This window comes from Agelaius tricolor, unplaced genomic scaffold (genome assembly GCF_023055355.1).
Source record: "Agelaius tricolor isolate 1412-34295 unplaced genomic scaffold, bAgeTri1.0.p SCAF_7, whole genome shotgun sequence".
In the NCBI taxonomy this organism is placed as follows: domain Eukaryota; kingdom Metazoa; phylum Chordata; class Aves; order Passeriformes; family Icteridae; genus Agelaius; species Agelaius tricolor.
This window is the reverse complement of record NW_027269267.1, coordinates 5,488,534-5,504,704: the sequence shown is the minus strand read 5'-3', so window position 1 is coordinate 5,504,704 and position 16,171 is coordinate 5,488,534. Positions and strand designations below refer to the sequence as shown.

Genomic DNA, 16,171 nt, shown 5'->3' with positions numbered 1-16,171 from the left:
CACAGCAGTGCTGTGCTCTGGGGATCCTGCTAAAAACACAGGAGCCAGGCACACAGCAGTGCTGTGCTTGTGGATGCCCTGGGGATCCTGCTAAAAACACAGGAGCCAGGCACACAGCAGTGCTGTGCTCTGGGCATCCTGCTAAAAGCACAGGAGCCAGGCACACGGCAGTGCTGTGCTCTGGGGATCCTGCTAAAAACACAGGAACCAGGCACACAGCAGTGCTGTGCTTGTGGATGCCCTGGGGATCCTGCTCAAAACACAGGAACCAGGCACACAGCAGTGTGAGCCTTGCCCATGAAGCTTTCTGGATCTCATCCCTCTGTCCCACTCCCCTTTGTGACTTAGCTTTGAGTGGTTTTGTAAGTTCTCTTTCTGATTAATTCTGCTAATCCTGCTAAAAGCACAGGAACCAGGCACACACAGCAGTGCCCCGCTCCTGGCTGCCCTGGGGAGCCTGCTAAAAGCTCCACAGAGTGATGGCAGCTGGTTTTTCCCACCTAATATACATCAGCCAGAAGCTGCCTTCCTGCCCAGGTCTCTGCCAGCCTCTATCAGAGATCCCTGGGCCAGCAAAAGCTGTGGAGCCTTGCAGGAGGCAGCACAGTGCTGGGCAAGGGGTGCTGTGCTTCTGCCTGTCTTACAGAGCTGGTCAAAAACTGAGAGCAGCTGCCTCTTTTTGTCCTGCTGGGCACCTTGCTTAATTTCTGAGCATGGAATCCCCCTGTCCCCGAGCTTGGTGGGCTGGGCAGATGAAGAGCACTGCTGCAGTGCTGGTCCATCTCTCTGTGCTCAGGAGGGGGAACTTAGAAGGGAGGAAATGCTGAAAGCTTCTGACTGCAGCAGGTAAAAACACAGGCAAAGCATGCTCCAGTCTTTTCTCAGATGCTGCTGTGCTCCTGAGACATCAGGAGAGTTCTCACATGAGTCCAGGCAGGGTGAGCTCAGGAGATGGAGCTGTCAGACACCTGTGTGAGGGCTGCAGGCACAGCTTCGCTTCTCTGGGGGCACAGCAAACTGAACACTCCCCTCTCCTCCCTGGCTGGTTTCTAGAATAACAATTGCCACAGCAGTGGAATTGCTTTGCTGCCAGAGTTTGATCTTTGCAGTGTTACAGAGGTGAGGGCATTAAAGAGCTGCCCCTTTCCTTCCAGAAAGTTCTGAGTGTGCCAGTCTGGCTTTCGAAGAGTGATCATCAAGAGGATGTGCATGTTCTCACCTGCTCTGTAGGAGAAAATGGAAATAAGACTTGGGATTCTTGAAGGATCTCTTCCTAGAGCCAGATGTTAATTCAGGTTGCTTCAGGTCACTTGATATCTCCTGGCACAGGGCAGGGATGGCTGCTCCTGAGGAAGTGACAAGGACACACACAGACTCACACTCACAGAGAAACCAGAGCAGCAAAACAACCCAAATGTTTGCCTTTCTCCTTAATCTGTATTGAAAAGTATTTTTACAAAGTAAAAATTCTCCAGAGAAGAAATCCATTTTGATTTAAGTGAAATGTACATCTTTAAGTCTGTAGTTAGAAAACATGGCTATTTAGCCTGACTGCAAAAGCCTAAACTCAGAGAAACTGCTTCAGTGAAAGACAGAAATAAAAAAAGAAGAAACAAAAAGTGATAAAAAGAAACAGAAAGACTGCTGTGAGGGCAAGTCAACCTGACCTAAGAATTCTTTCTGATAAAGAGGAACTAGCAGCAAATGTCACACGAAATTTATAAAGATGAATATGTATGACCCTGTTGTGAAGTTGTATGCATATGGATTTGAGAAGAAGATAAAAAAACCCCAAAGTTCCCAGAAGTACTCATGTCTTTTAAAGAGAGTAATCTCCACATGCTCCAGCGCTGTAATGAACACACCAGCTTTACAACTGTCACAAAGTTGTAGAGTTTTCAGTTATCCCCACAAAACATGTTCCAGCTGTGCTGTTTCCAAAGTCTGGGTGGGTGCTGCTGCATCTGGGTCCCTACAAAGACACCCTGTGGTGCTCAGGCTGAGCAGAACAGCTGTTCTGCAGTGCTTTATTTGTGCCTGCTTAGCATCAAGTTTCCCTTTCTCAGGTGCAGCAGAGAGAGGGATGAGACACAGGAATTCTGTATCCCATCCCAGCCTGAGCAGCATTTCCCTGGGATTCAGCTCTTACACCTGCCTCACATCCCTGCTTCATCCCTGCTCCAGGCCAGGCTCAGCTCCTTTGCTGTTGCTCAGGGGATGTTTGAACAGTGCAGTGCATTAGTGCTGAGAGCCATGGAAACTGCAGCTCCTGACTCACCTGGGCACTGAGTTCAGCTCAGGATTCATTTCACTCACTGGCCCTCAGTCCTGTTCTCGAGGAGCTGAGAAATGATTTAGGTCTTGGCTTCCCTGTGGAGATGGACCCAGGGCTGTGAGCCTTGCCCATGAGGCCTTCTGGATCTCATCCCTCTGTCCCACTCCTCTTTATGACTTAGATTTAAGTGGTTTTGTAAATTCTCTTTCTGATATTTTTTTTTCTTTTTTTTTGCCTTGTGTGATCTTGGAACACAAGCCCTGTGAGGAACGTTTGAAGGAGCTGGGGTTGTTTAGCCTGGAGAAGAGGAGGCTTAGAGGTGACCTTATTGCTCTCTACACCTTCCTGAAGGGAGGCTGCAGACAGGTGGGGTTGGTCTCTGACAGAACCAGAGGACACAGCCTCCAGCTACGTCAGGGAAGGTACAGGTTGGATATTAGGAAAAAAATTTTCACCAAAAGAATAATAAAGTACTGGGATGCTCTTCCCAGGGAGGTGGTAGAATCACCATCTCTGGATGTGTTTAACAAAAGCCCATCCATGGCACTGGGTGCTATGGTCTGGTTGAGGTGTTAGGGCATGGGTTGGACTCAATGATCTCAGAGGTCTCTTCCAGCCTCATTATTCTGTGATTCTGTGATTTCTGCAGATACAACAATGGCAGGAGCTAGTCAGGCTTTTCTAGTTGGACTCTACCCACACCCCCAGCTGGCTATGGGAGCGTTCCCCTTTAGAAGAAAATTAAATTCAGAGTGACAGATTCTTTTTCCTAAAGATGGGCAGCTCTTCCTGCAGCTCATCTCCCTTGGCCTCTGCTGAGCAGTGTTCAGCTACAGAAGCAGAGTTGCCATCCTTCTCTCCTGCTTCTCCAGAAAATAAAATGTTATTTAGGGCCTGTAGGAAGGATCAGGGTGGGGCTTTGGATGTCCCAGACCACGTCTGACCCCATTTTGCTGAGGTGGTGTCACCTAGGGCTGTAAGAAATTAATTATGTTGCTTAAGGTTCGTGTTTGGTGACAGGATTTTTAGCTTTTTGTCTCTCTCCTTTATTTTTGTTCAGAGTTGAAGCCCCGTTATTGAAGCTTTGATCAAACATCAAGTATTGCCATTATGAAGATATGAGAGAATCTCACAGCTTATTTGAGGGCAATAAATACAGCTTTTTCTCAGTTTCTGCTGTTCAAGAAGTAATGGGACTTGCTGTTAGTAAATTATTAAATTTTTTTTTTCCTTACAATAAAGGAAATGAGATGCTATTGCTTTGCCCAGTCCAAAAGGCAGCTTTTTGAGAGCCACATTAATTTCTTTCCTGCCATCAATACAAAGAACAAATACTGTAAGCCTCTTAATTTTTGTTTTTTACTGCAATGAATTTCTCCCTCTTTCATCTCAGTTTTTGGACACTCTTGAAAGTCACTGAGAGCTGGTGTTTTAAAGCTTTTAAAGGTTTTGCGCTCTTATTTTATGATAACTTGGAAGCAGAACAAAATTTTCATTATCCTGTTTCTAAACATTTGCTGCTTTTCTCCTGTATTTTGAAATTGTTTGACCCTTTGGCAGCAAGGCCCCTTTTTAGCTGGACTTTGTCAATATTGTCAGTGTTACCTGTGGCACAGGCAGTCACTCTCTGTGTCCAGTGTTTCATGCCAACCTTGAAAAAATCCTCCAGTATTTTTCCTTTCCCAAAAAAACCCCAGTGATACTCTGGACTGTGAACCAGAGTATCCTAGAAAGAGAAATGAGGGCTGGGTTTCACTCTGGAGCTGGGAGTAAGCTGATTGCTGGTGGCAAAGACAGGTTGGTGTTGTATTTTGTGTATTTATGGCATCTTTGCTTTTTTAGACTGGTGTCTCTCATTCTAACCCTGGTTAGTAGTCTGTGGCAGGTTATAATCCATCTATAACAGGTTATAATCCATCTATAAGAGGTTATAATCCATCTATAACAGATTATAATCCATCTATAACAGGTTATAATCAATCTATAAGAGGTTATAATCCATCTATAACAGATTATAATCCATCTATGGCAGGTTATAATCCATCTATAACAGGTTATAATCCATTTTGGCTCTTGGGCATGTATTAACCCGATTAAATAGAATTGTATCATTTTGGTGGCATGGAAATCTTTTTGTTGTAGGAAAATTATTTCAAGGCTTAGTCTGGAAAGTTGATCTTTTCAGAGGTTTTTTGTTTTGTGGGGTTTTTTTGTTTGTTTGGGGTTTTTTTTGGTTTTTTTTATTTTTGATTGGTTTGTGGGGTTTTCGGGTTTTTTTTGTTGTTGTTGTTGTTGGTTTTTTTTGTTTTTGTTTTTGGTGGGGTTTTTTTTTTGTTTGTTTTTGTTTTTTGGTTTTTTTTTTTGTTTTGTTTTTTTGGTTTTTGTCCCCTAGAGGAGAGCAGTTTAAATGCTTTAAGCATTGCAGTGGTTAGTGGCCTGTGTTAACTTACAGGATCAAATACTGATTTTCACTGATGCTGTGGTCCAGGTTTTTTTTCCAGTTTTCTCAACTCTGTGAGATCCTAAATATGTGTTTTGTGTGCATCTGCCAGGAGGATGAAGCCAGGGACCCTTTCCAGCACAATTAAGTAATGGAAAGAGCTGAACCTTGCTGCAAAACAGCGATGAGAAAACAAATATTAGGGGGGAGAAAACACTTCATGCTTCCCAAGATTTCAGCCAGATTTTTGTCTGTATTTGACAGGAAGCAGCCAGGCTCTGTGAACAACTGGTAGAGAAATGCACTTACTATTTTGTATTTACTGATTTCTGGAGCTAAAAGCATGAAGTGTTTACTGTGTGTATTTTATGCAGCACCACTGAAGCTGTGCATGCAATACTCATTAATTTAATAAACTCATGAGATTTTGCTCTCCTCGAGGGTGGAGAGGCCTCTGTTCCTGGATAAATCCTTTTCCAAAGTTGTGTACAGGGTCTTTTGGGGACAGCACCATGAAGAACTGCACTGAACAAACTGTGTTTCCTGTGAACTGAAGTATTTCCTGTTACTTTTTGTGGCTTTCAAGCTCCTGGAGTTGCAGAAGGTCTGATAAAAGATGTTTTGGGCAGAGGGAAGATTTAGTAATGCAGGAGGGACAGGGTTAGGGCACCCTCCATAAATCCTGCACAATTTCTCTGCTGCATGATTTATTTTTAATCCTGTTTATAGAAGTCATCTTCACTTTTTTTTTTTTTTGCAGCTTCTTTTTTTTTTTTTTCCCTATGAAAAAGATTTGTGTGTTTTGTCCCTGTGAGAGAGTTTCCTGATTGTTTGATCTTTTTTTTTTTTTCCTTCTAACTTGTATGATCTGCAGCTTTGAAGAGGATTCCAGTCCTGTGACCCACAGCAGTTCTTCTCCTGAAGAAAATCCAGTTTTCTGTGCCACCACCCCCACCAAAAACCATGGAGAAGTTTGTGTCAGAAAAGCCAGTTCCTGTCTCTAAGGTACTCTCAGCTCTTTGGGGAATACTTGTTTCTTAATCAGGCTAAGCAATATTTCTTACCAAGACAATTAATTTATTTACCTGTATATATGTATGTGTAAAAAATATTGCCTAAATTATCTGGTTTGTTCCTTACTTGTTATATCTAAAGGCTGGCTTTCCAAAATGTTGTTTCAGAATCATAAAATGTGTTGAAATAAAGAGTTACTGAAGCAGAGGCCCAAGAGAGCTCTGGAAAGTTCTATATATCCCTGCCCCACGCCATTCAAGGGATTAATAAATAAAAATAAATAAAGTAAACAGAAGGGATTAATGCTGGGAGTATTGGAGTGAAAGTTCAGACTGAACAAGGGGAGAAATTTCCATTTTTATAATTTTTTTCCATTTTTCTCTTTGGCTGGAGAACTTTCCAGGGAAGGGGCAAGGCCAGGAGGTTTCAAGGCCAGGTTGGACAGGGCTCTGAGCTGGAGGAAGGAGCTGCTGAAACCTTTCTGGAAGAGTTCTCTGTGACCACTCAGCCATGCAGAGTCCTCTGGCACAGTTTTCTAATTAGTCACCAAGCAGCCTCGCTGTGTTCCAGTCTGCTTGGAATGGGGAGGTTTTTATTTTTTATTTCTGAGAGCTTTTGGCGTGGGTGGGGAGTCTCCCATGAGAATAGCCCTGGGTTTTTTGTGTCTGTGGAGGCTGGTTACAGTGAGCCATGTGTGTTTGAATTATCTTTGTGTAGAGCACTGTGGTGAGCCTTTGCTCCCAAACTTGCAGTGCAGGTTCTGGTGTTGGTGATAAGGATTTGGCAAATGATGCTGGAACACTTTCCCATCCTCACAGCACTCTGGATCAACATCAACTCCTTTTTTTTTTTTCTTCTTTTTTTTCTTCCCTTTTCTTTTCCTTCTCCCTCCTTCAAGAATGAAATCCCTACTCTTCCTTCCCAGAAGAAGCCAGATACCAACTCATGCCCTCATGCACCTGCCAAGAATTTTGTCTCTGGTGGGGTGGGCACTGAGAACTGCAAGGCTAATGAGAAGGAGAGGCAGTGGATCCGCCCTGACACACCCAGCAAATGCACCTGGAAGCTTGGGAAGCCCCCCTCTGCCTCCCCCCATCATCATGCCACCCTGTAAGTGTTACCTTGTTTGCTGATTTTCAGCACAAACCCAGCTCTGATTAATCCATGTTCTGGATCAAGGACTTGGGGTTGTGAGTTTGTATCCAGTGGATATTCCTTTGAACTAAAATAGATAAAATAACCAGCCTGATAAAGGGTGTGATGGTGCCAGTTGTGGGTTTCTCTGGGTCTGGATTGAAGGCACTTGAGATGGTGTTTCATGTTCAGACTCAGGTGTTTATTATTTCTTATCAGTAAAACAGTCTCACTGCTGTGAGTTCTGCAGCTTTTCATTAGAAGGCACAAAATGGCCACAATCTCTTGGCACAAGGACTTTTAAGACTGAACTATCCAATGAAGAACTGACACCTGGATTATTTTCCCTTTTACCCCAATAACTGATCCCACAGAGCTGCAATGTGGACTTTTCTGCCCAATTACAAAATGCCACCCTAACCTGTGGAGAAGAAGGAAGGAGAAGCATGAAGAAGAAACCCAGGACAACACCCTGTGCCCTCCATCTTGCTGCCATCCACAACACACTAAAAACCTCAAAACCTCAATTTCTCACCAAGTGATGCACCTACACTGCTCTCTATAATTTATTGCACACTTTTGTGATAGACTTCAAGTCTATCTTGAAGTCTGGGAAACTTTCTCCATGAATGAGGGTCAGAGTCAGTGCATCCCTGGGGGTCAGGGCACCCCTGAGCAGACAGAGAAATATTCCCAGTGCCCTGGGTTTCCACAAAAGGAGAAATAAAAAGCAATAAATGCTGTGTGGTTGTTGTGTGACCCCTCTGTGAATGCACTGACTTTGTTTGTGTTTGTACCAGGCCAGAGCCTCCGAAGATCCTGCCCAGCATCCTGAATAAAGTTGGCAATACACCTTTGGTGCGGATCAACAAGATTGGGAAGCACTTTGGGCTCAAGTGTGAACTCTGTGAGTTGCTGCAGGCAGAGAACAAACTAGAAACACTGGTTCAGAAACTTGGGTAGCTTGGGTTAGTAGTGTCATATCACCTGGGCTCAGGAGTGCAGGTGATTGGCAGGAAATGGTGAGGAAAAATTCCTGGTTTTCCCTGGTAGATTTTCTGGGGTTTAGGATTTTGTAATCCAAAACATCTTTCATTTTGTACCTCATGAGAACAATTCCTGCAGCTTTTCCATTTCTGTAGAAAACACAAAAATGTTTTTCATAGAAAAGAATTTTTTAAATTTAAAGGAGTTGTGTGAAGTTTTTGACTGATTCTCCTGTTCAGAGTATTCATCAGTGTGTGCAAAATGCAGCTCTGCAGTTACCACTAAAGATCACTGGAAATGATTAAAGGGGTGAAATGGTCAGTGGATGGTTTTTTTGTTTGGTTGGGTTTTAACCCAGCCAATACTGCATATTAATACTGTAGATATTAGGAGGCTCTGATCAGAGTGCTGAAAGTTGCTGAAGGGATTAATGCTGGGAGTTCTGGAGTGATGGGAGAGAAACTTCACTTTGATCAGAACATTTTTGGCTGCAGAACTTACCAGGAAAGGGGAAGGAGCAAAGAAGGCGAGGGGAAAGGGGCAAGAACAGGGTTTGAGGCCAGGTTGGATGGGGCTTGGAGCAACCTGTTCTGGTGGAAGGTGTGGGTGCCCAGGGCAGGGTGAGGAGCTGGATGAGCTCTGGAATGCCTTGCAGCCCTGCTGGTTGTGTGTTTGCAGTGGCCAAGTGTGAGTACTTCAACGCGGGGGGCAGCGTGAAGGACCGCATCAGCCTCAGGATGGTGGAGGATGCTGAGAGAGCTGGGATCCTGAAACCTGGGGACACCATCATTGAGCCAACCTCTGGCAACACAGGTAGGGCATGGAGAGGCTGAGGAAAGTGTGGGGGAAGTGCTCTGGTGGCTTTCCTGGAAAAGGCAGGTTTGAGATCACAGCCTGTGCAGGGAGGGAAGGGAATCTCTTCTGCCTGCCTGGTGCAGGGAGCAGTGCCTCTTCCACCTCACACCAGGAACAATTCTGAACTGTCCTCTGCTGACCAGAGCAGGTGGGAAGGAGTTCTGCTAAACTGCAGAGCCTCTTTGATTTAAAGAAAGTAAGTGCTAGGCCAGACTCACAAAAGTCTCAGGAATTCAAGTCTGACTGAAATTATTGTGGAGAAAAGCACCCATAGGACTGGTGTTGATGCCTTGTGAAAGCTGACCTAGAGGCTGGACAGAGCTAAAGAGTAAAGCAGGGATTTATTCAAAGGCCTCCATGGATCCACCTTGGGCAGCACCAGAGCCCAGCCAGGGCTGCACCCAAGATGAACCAAAATGGCCCCAAAATGCACGGCCGGGCACGGGGTCTGTCCCTGGGATCAGTTCTGCTCCATTTGCATCTTGCAGTTCATTGTCCCATTCCAGCTTTAGCCCCTGCAGTCCCACCCTGCTTGTTTTTCTCTCTCCAGCCCACGGGGTTTGTGCTCTGGGGCTGAGATTTGGGTCATTTGTCCTTGGTGCCCAGCTGGAGCAGGAATTGTTTTGTCTCCCTGCTCTGTGCACAGAGCTCACCATCCCAAAATATGAAGTTCAGAACCACATGCTAAAGCAGCACAGAACCTGAAAAATACAAAAGCTCAAACCTGAGTGAATCTGGATCTTCCCCTTCTTTCAGCTGGGGAAGTCCCATGGTTCCTCTGTCAGGTTTGAGGAGCAGCCCTTTCCATGCTGGTGCAGGGGAGATGGGAGAGGAGCTGCATCCTTACAGCACTGCCTGACACAGCCCCTGCACACCTGGACTGTCAGCAGGTTCCACCTGGGCCCACATTTCCTCCTTGGAGGCCTGGAGGAAGGAACAATCTCCTTAGGTCAGAGCATGGATGATCTGAGCAGTCTGGAGTTAACTCTGGGCTCCTGTGTCAAAGCTGTTGTCATTGTGTTAAGCTGCTTTACTCATGGGGACTCAAACACACCTGGAATATTCCCCCTGGAGTCAGATATAAAATTAATAATATAGTGAAATAGGAATAGTTAAGTGTCTAATACACTGCCTCCTCTGAGGAGTTCGTGGGGTGAGCCACAGCTGCCCTCCTGCCTGCTGTGCTCAGGAGAGGAGCCTGGTCCTGCTCCTGAACTCTTCTCTGCACTTCCACCCACGGCTGCTCCCTGGCAGAGCAGGCAGGTTTGTTCTGATGTGAGTGGAGGGGATGAGCTGATCTGTGAGCAGCTCCCCAGCTGCAGCAGGAAACTGGGAAGTCACATCTGTTGGCTCAGGAGCTGCTCTGGGACTCATTCTGGGGCCATTCAGGGCAGCTGAAGCCTCGGTGAGTGTGGCTGTAGCTCCTGCCTGAACCATGGCCTGGAGTGGAAAATATCCTTGTGTGTTGCGTTCCTCCAGTATCCAAGGTCCTACCATGACATCTCTCTCTCTGGGTCAGTACCTGATAAATGATTCTACTTGCCACAGAGTCCAGAAAGGCAGAACTGAAGGAGATACCGGGCAATTACTTCAGAAAGCTGATTTTTTTTTTTTTGGTCACATAAGAGCAAAGAGCAGGGCACACAGTAACCTGAGAGAATTGGTTTTTGCTCTCTACTGCTCAGAACTACTGGCTATGTTAAATGTGAGAGCTAATGTGTTATATTTTTATCTTCTCTGCATCCCAGTTCTCCCTCAGCCAAAGTCCTGTTTTGATGTTTTTCTGCATTTCCAGGTCAGTAGCAGAAAGTACAAAGTATTAGAGTTCAGGTCTCAAAATCTTCTCTTCATCACAGACCATAAGGAAGATACTGATGACTTTTCTTCAGCCTTTGGCTTTAATGAAGCTGCTGCTGTCTTATTTATTTGTGTATTGCTCATCCATATTTATCTGTAATATACTGAGAAAACTTTTCCTTCCCAGTATATTAAACACCACTTGAGTTGTTTGAGGTGTGGGTTATGCTTCTCTTATAGGAACAGTTAAAGATGATTAAGGTGGGGGATTTTTTCTCCCACACAAAACCAGAGGCAGCTTTGAACAAGCAGGTCTCTGTGTAGGGTGAGCTGTATGTGCTGGTGCCCAGAGGAGCAGGGGAGCTGCAGCCTGACCCCTCACACCTCTCAGCCAACCTGATCAGCTCAGGCTGTCCAGCAGGGAGGGGATCTGATAGCAGGTGTGAGCAGGGAGGGGATCTGATAGCAGGTGTGAGATCTGATAGCAGGTGTGGTGCTGAGCTCAGCCCTTCAGGTGAGCAGGCAGGAGTCAGGCTGGAGGTGGAGATGTTCAGAGTGGAAATGAGATGTCTGTCTCCAGCAGCCAGGGTGCTTCACTGTGGTGGCAAGCTGACACAGTGTGTTAGAACCTCCATCACCATCTAAATAATGTGTTTTTAGACAGGGCTTAGTTTCAGCACATTGCAAATAGGGATTTATGCAGCAGTGAGTCAATAGAGGCTCTGCAGACCTTCTGGCAGAATCAAAGTGATTCCTCCCATCTCCTCCAGCTTAAAGCACATTCCTTTCCCAAATTACTTGTGGAAAAATGAAGTGGGTGAGAGAGGAGGAAGGTGATGTGCATGAGGCCAAGCCAGCAGTTTGCACAAGCCAAGCTCCCCCACCCTTGGCTAAACTTTCTCCGGGCTGTGAACCTCAAACAAGGATCGGCACCTGTAAACCCCACAGGCAGAAACATTCCCTCTGCCACCCCTCTGGAGGCTCTCTGGTGGAAATGGTGGAAGGCAGGGCGTGCCAGAGCTGGCCCTGTGTGTTCTGTGCCCTGCTGCTGCTCACTGAGTGCTCTGTGTGCCTTTGTTGCTTGCAGGGATCGGGCTGGCCCTGGCGGCGGCAGTGAAGGGGTACCGCTGCATCATCGTCATGCCGGAGAAAATGAGCATGGAGAAGGTCAGAGCTGCCTCTGCTTGCAAGAATTTAAACATAAACATGTCTGCACCTGCAGAGCTCCTGCTGCAGATCAGTGCTGGGGCTGCAGTAACAAAGGGGCAGGCTCTTGGCCAGGGAAAACTCTGCTGAGGCGCTGTTGCCAGTGCCCGGAGAAATCTAGGCTGGCTGGCCATGGATGGGAAATGTCTTTAGGGCCCATCCCCACAGCACTGCCACTTTGAAAACTCTCATAATTGTTTTAAATTCAGACAACCTGAGGTTTGCCTGGCACACTGAAGGGGTTACCTGTGCCCCAGGTGAGCTGTGCCTTGCTGAGCAGAGGGTGAAGGGAGACAGTGCTGAAGCTTTGAATATCCTGCAAATATTCTGGCCTTGAGGGGCTGAAGGGAGCCTGTTGAGGGTGTTTTGGGGTTTTGTGACCACCTTTATTTGCTGCAGGTGGATGTCCTGAGAGCTCTGGGTGCTGAAATTGTGAGGACCCCGACTACAGCCAGATTTGATTCTCCTGAATCTCACGTGGGAGTGGCCTGGAGGTTGAAGAATGAAATCCCCAATGCACACATCCTGGACCAGGTGAGAGCCAGGGTGTCAGAGGTGCAGGTGCAGCATGGAGGAGGCTCTGGGGTGTTCTGGGTTGTCTGTTCAATGCTCTCCATGTGTCTCTGGAGGAGAAGATGCCCCAGATCTGGAGCGGGAGCTGAGCAGTCACCACGCTGTAGGAAAGGAAGTTTTTACAGTCACTAGAGAGCAGCAATGAGCTGGTGTTTGCAGAACGACAACACTCAGGGTGTCTGTTTCCAGTGAGCTGGCAATCCTGTGAGGAAGAATGGACCCAGGGGTCATATTGCTAGGAGTGCTGTCCCACAGACAGGACTGATTTTACATGGAGGGTGCTGGCACCTTAGCACTGCGCTTAAATTAGGTCACTTAGGAGGCCTAGTTCCAGATAATACACAATGAAACATTCTGCAGAGAGCATTTTTAGGTGTTGTGGGGTTTGGGGATTGTTTGAAATGTTTCTGAACTCGCTCAAAATGTGATTTTTGTACTTTTGATCTGCCTTTTTGTACTTGTGATGTGCCTTTGAATTTAGTACCGCAATGCCAGCAACCCCCTGACCCACTACGACACCACAGCTGAGGAGATCCTGCAGCAGTGTGATGGTAGGTGTGCTCTACTGCTGAACCCTTCCCAGAGCCCCTGGCTCTTGTGTGCCTGGAGAATGAGCCCTCAGATGAGAAAAGCACATGGATTGTGATGAAGAAAACCCCATACATGTGCTGTGTGCCATTAGAGAGTTACCTTGTTTCAGTGGTTGTGGTATTTTCTGGGACCCCCAAGGAGGGAAGGAATGATGAATCCGACTCCCATGTTCTTAGAGGGCTAATTTATTACTTATATTATATTATATTATATTATATTATATTATTATATTATATTATATTATATATTAATATATCTATATAATAGATATTCTTTAATATATTATATATTATATTATATTATATTATATTATATAAATTATATATATTATATATTATATTATATATTATGTGTATATATAATATGTATTATATATACATATATAATATATATTATATTATATATATACATATATATTATATTATATATATTATAATATATTACATATACATATATAATACATATATATGTATTATATATATTATATAAATTATATATTATATAATATATTATTTATATATATAATATGTATTATATATACATATATAATATATATTATATATATATAATACATATATATGTATTATATATGTATATATATATAATATATACAATATATTATATAATATATATACATATATTATATAAAGAGTACTAAACTATACTAAAGAATATAGAAAGGATACAGACAGAAGGCCAAAAAGTTAATAATGAAAACTCGTGACTCTCTCCAGAGCCCTGACACAGCTTGGCCCCACTTGGCCATTGAGTCAAAAGAATTCTCAGCAGAAACCAATGAAACAATGTCCAGACACATTCCAATGGAGCAAAACGCAGGACAGGCAAATCAGATAACTATTGTTTTCATTTTTCTCTGAGGCTTCTCAGCTTCCCAGGGGAAGAATCCTGGGCAAAGGGATTTTTCAGAAGATATGACAGTGACAAGTGGTCATAGTAATGATTTTTTTTTTCCATTAAAGAAGAATTCTTTGTTTTTTAGACTTCTCTGCCTGTGAGCAGGTGGAGAAAGCAGTGGTGTGTAAGTTACCTTAAACCCCCCCCCCTCCATAGGTAGACTGGTATGGAATAGGGTCAGTCTTTGATCACAAATACAGAAATAAGTGTTTTAACATTGCCAGAGCAAATACTCCAATACACTGGAAGCATCTTCACCTAGGAGTGCAGATGTGGGCTCCATAGTGTGCTCCTCAGGAGCACAGGCTGCTCTGTGTCACAGCTGTCACCAGCAGCACCCTCTGGCTCTCAGGGCTCTCTCCAGAGCTGGCTCTGGGCAGCTGAGCCCCAGCAAGGGCTGAGCTGAGACAGCAGAGCTTCAGCTGGGCTCGTTCTTGGCTCAGGAGCTGCTTTGGGAGCTGTTGGAGACATTCCCTGTGATGCTGCAGCATGTGGGCATTTCCACAGTGCACAGAAGGGGATCATAGGAAGGCTCCAGACCTGCCTTATTAAACAATGCAGTTTCTGGTTGGACCTTCTGATAAGAAAATCAGCAATTAAATTTATTCACACAAAGGTGAAGACCACGTGGAAGGTTCTCCTCTGGCTGTTCAGAGGATTTGCCTTGTCTTTCTGTAACAAACTTTGAGTTAAACTGAGTACACTTTTACAAGCTGCCATCCCACAAACTGAGAGTGCAGATGAGTTCCAGATTTAGGCTTCTTGTTTTCTATTTACTTCCCCTTACAGCCCAGGCACTATTCAGTTATCCCTGCTTGCTGGGGTGTTATTCTTTTGGCTGCTAAGCAATTTATTTTGTTTGTGAATTGGTGACCTTTTAAAAATCCTTTTTTTTTTTTTAATTAACAAAGCTGTCATGTGGATGCACCAGAGAAGCTGTAGGTGGTGACACAGGGATGAACTATCATATCCACACTCACTCTGAGTGCTAGTGACCAAAATGGCCTTTTCCACATGAAAATGAGGGAGTAGTTGTGTTAACACTTCTCTTGTGTTAACACTTCTCTTGTCCTGCTCTTGGCACTCACTCAGTTAATTAACAAACATAATGGGCTGCTCAGTTTAACTCAGAGAATGAGTTATGTGTATCAGCAGATACAGGAACAGGAAAACTGCAGCTGTCAGCTCTGTGGGCCACATCCAGCTGTGTCCAAAGTGCCACAGATTGGTGCCTTGCCAAGCCTCTGGGTGGACATTTCAAAACCTTTGTTGGAGAAAATGATGATTGAGCAATGCAGTTTCAAGGCAAAGAGTCCTACCCTGCCCTTTTCAGCCACTTTGTGCATTTTTATTGAGGAAAGTCCATCCTTAGGAGTGAGCTTTCAATCCATCCTTCTGCTGGAGATTTCACCCTTCTCTCCCACACCCTTAAACAGGAAAGGTGGACATGGTGGTGGCCACAGCTGGCACAGGAGGGACCATCACTGGCATCTCCAGGAAGCTGAAGGAGAAGTGTCCAGGCTGCAAAGTAAGTGAGAACCCCACTGCTTTTGGCTTTAGCATCTGCTCAAGCTGCTCCCCTTGGCACATCCCACTCCTTGTGAGGCTCTCTGTGGGAAGCTCTTGGGTGTTCTCAGTTAAAAGGTGGCTCTGGCTGCAGAGAGGGTTTCAGAGTGTCTAAAATCATCATGCTCTGATCCCACTGGTGACCAGAGCTCAGGTTTGGCTCAGCAGATGAACACTGACACTCAGATCACTCCATGGAGTGCCTGGGCTGCCTGTGTGCCACCAGCAGCTGTGACAAGGCCAGTGCTCTCCAAAGCTGTGTGTCTTGGTGGCCTGAGTGGAAACTGCTTCTCCAGATTATAGGTGTGGATCCTGAAGGCTCCATCCTTGCTGAACCAGAAGAACTGAACAAGACTGACAAGACAATGTATGAAGTGGAAGGAATTGGATATGATTTTGTCCCCACAGTGTTGGATAGATCTGTAAGTCACATTGCTGGCTTTACTGCCCTTTGCCCTCTGCTGGGATGCAGGACTGAGGTTAAAGGCAGAGGAAAACCTGGGGAAGTGTTTCTTCAAGCTGAAATGGAAGGGCTAGCAGGCAGAACTATTCCTGTTCTTTCCATCAGCATAAAAAACCCTTGAAAGGCTTCTGGCCACATTAGTTTTACAATTCTAGGTCAAAATGCTGTGAGTAGATAACGTTTTCCTACAACACACACTTATTTTCATGCTTAAAAAAAACCCAAAACACATTAAAAAAAATCCAGTCATGAAACACACACAATAAAAATAAAACTGTTTAGTTTGTGAAGGTCCCCAGAACAAGGTGAGAGATGAGGAATTGAGAATCTGACTCCATGTTCTCAGAAGGCTGAT

The 16,171-nt window shown here is 45.0% G+C and overlaps 1 protein-coding gene across 4 annotated transcripts in view; it reads left to right on the top strand.

The window, feature by feature from the left end:
• The window catches only part of LOC139591543 (cystathionine beta-synthase-like protein), a 28,734-nt gene that overhangs the window by 1,925 nt on the left and 10,638 nt on the right, over positions 1-16,171 (top strand). For 2 of the 4 annotated variants that reach the window (XM_071430223.1, XM_071430224.1), the window contains exons 2-10: positions 5,590-5,720; positions 6,628-6,839; positions 7,664-7,770; positions 8,529-8,663; positions 11,590-11,669; positions 12,108-12,242; positions 12,763-12,832; positions 15,224-15,315; positions 15,650-15,775. In XM_071430223.1, coding sequence (XP_071286324.1) covers positions 5,679-5,720; positions 6,628-6,839; positions 7,664-7,770; positions 8,529-8,663; positions 11,590-11,669; positions 12,108-12,242; positions 12,763-12,832; positions 15,224-15,315; positions 15,650-15,775 — 999 coding nt within the window. In that variant the 5' untranslated portion in view covers positions 5,590-5,678. Of the gene's footprint in view, positions 1-5,178; positions 6,840-7,663; positions 7,771-8,528; positions 8,664-11,589; positions 11,670-12,107; positions 12,243-12,762; positions 12,833-15,223; positions 15,316-15,649; positions 15,776-16,171 lie in introns of those variants that run through there. The other 2 variants (XM_071430222.1, XR_011679668.1) reach the window with 2 other exon arrangements.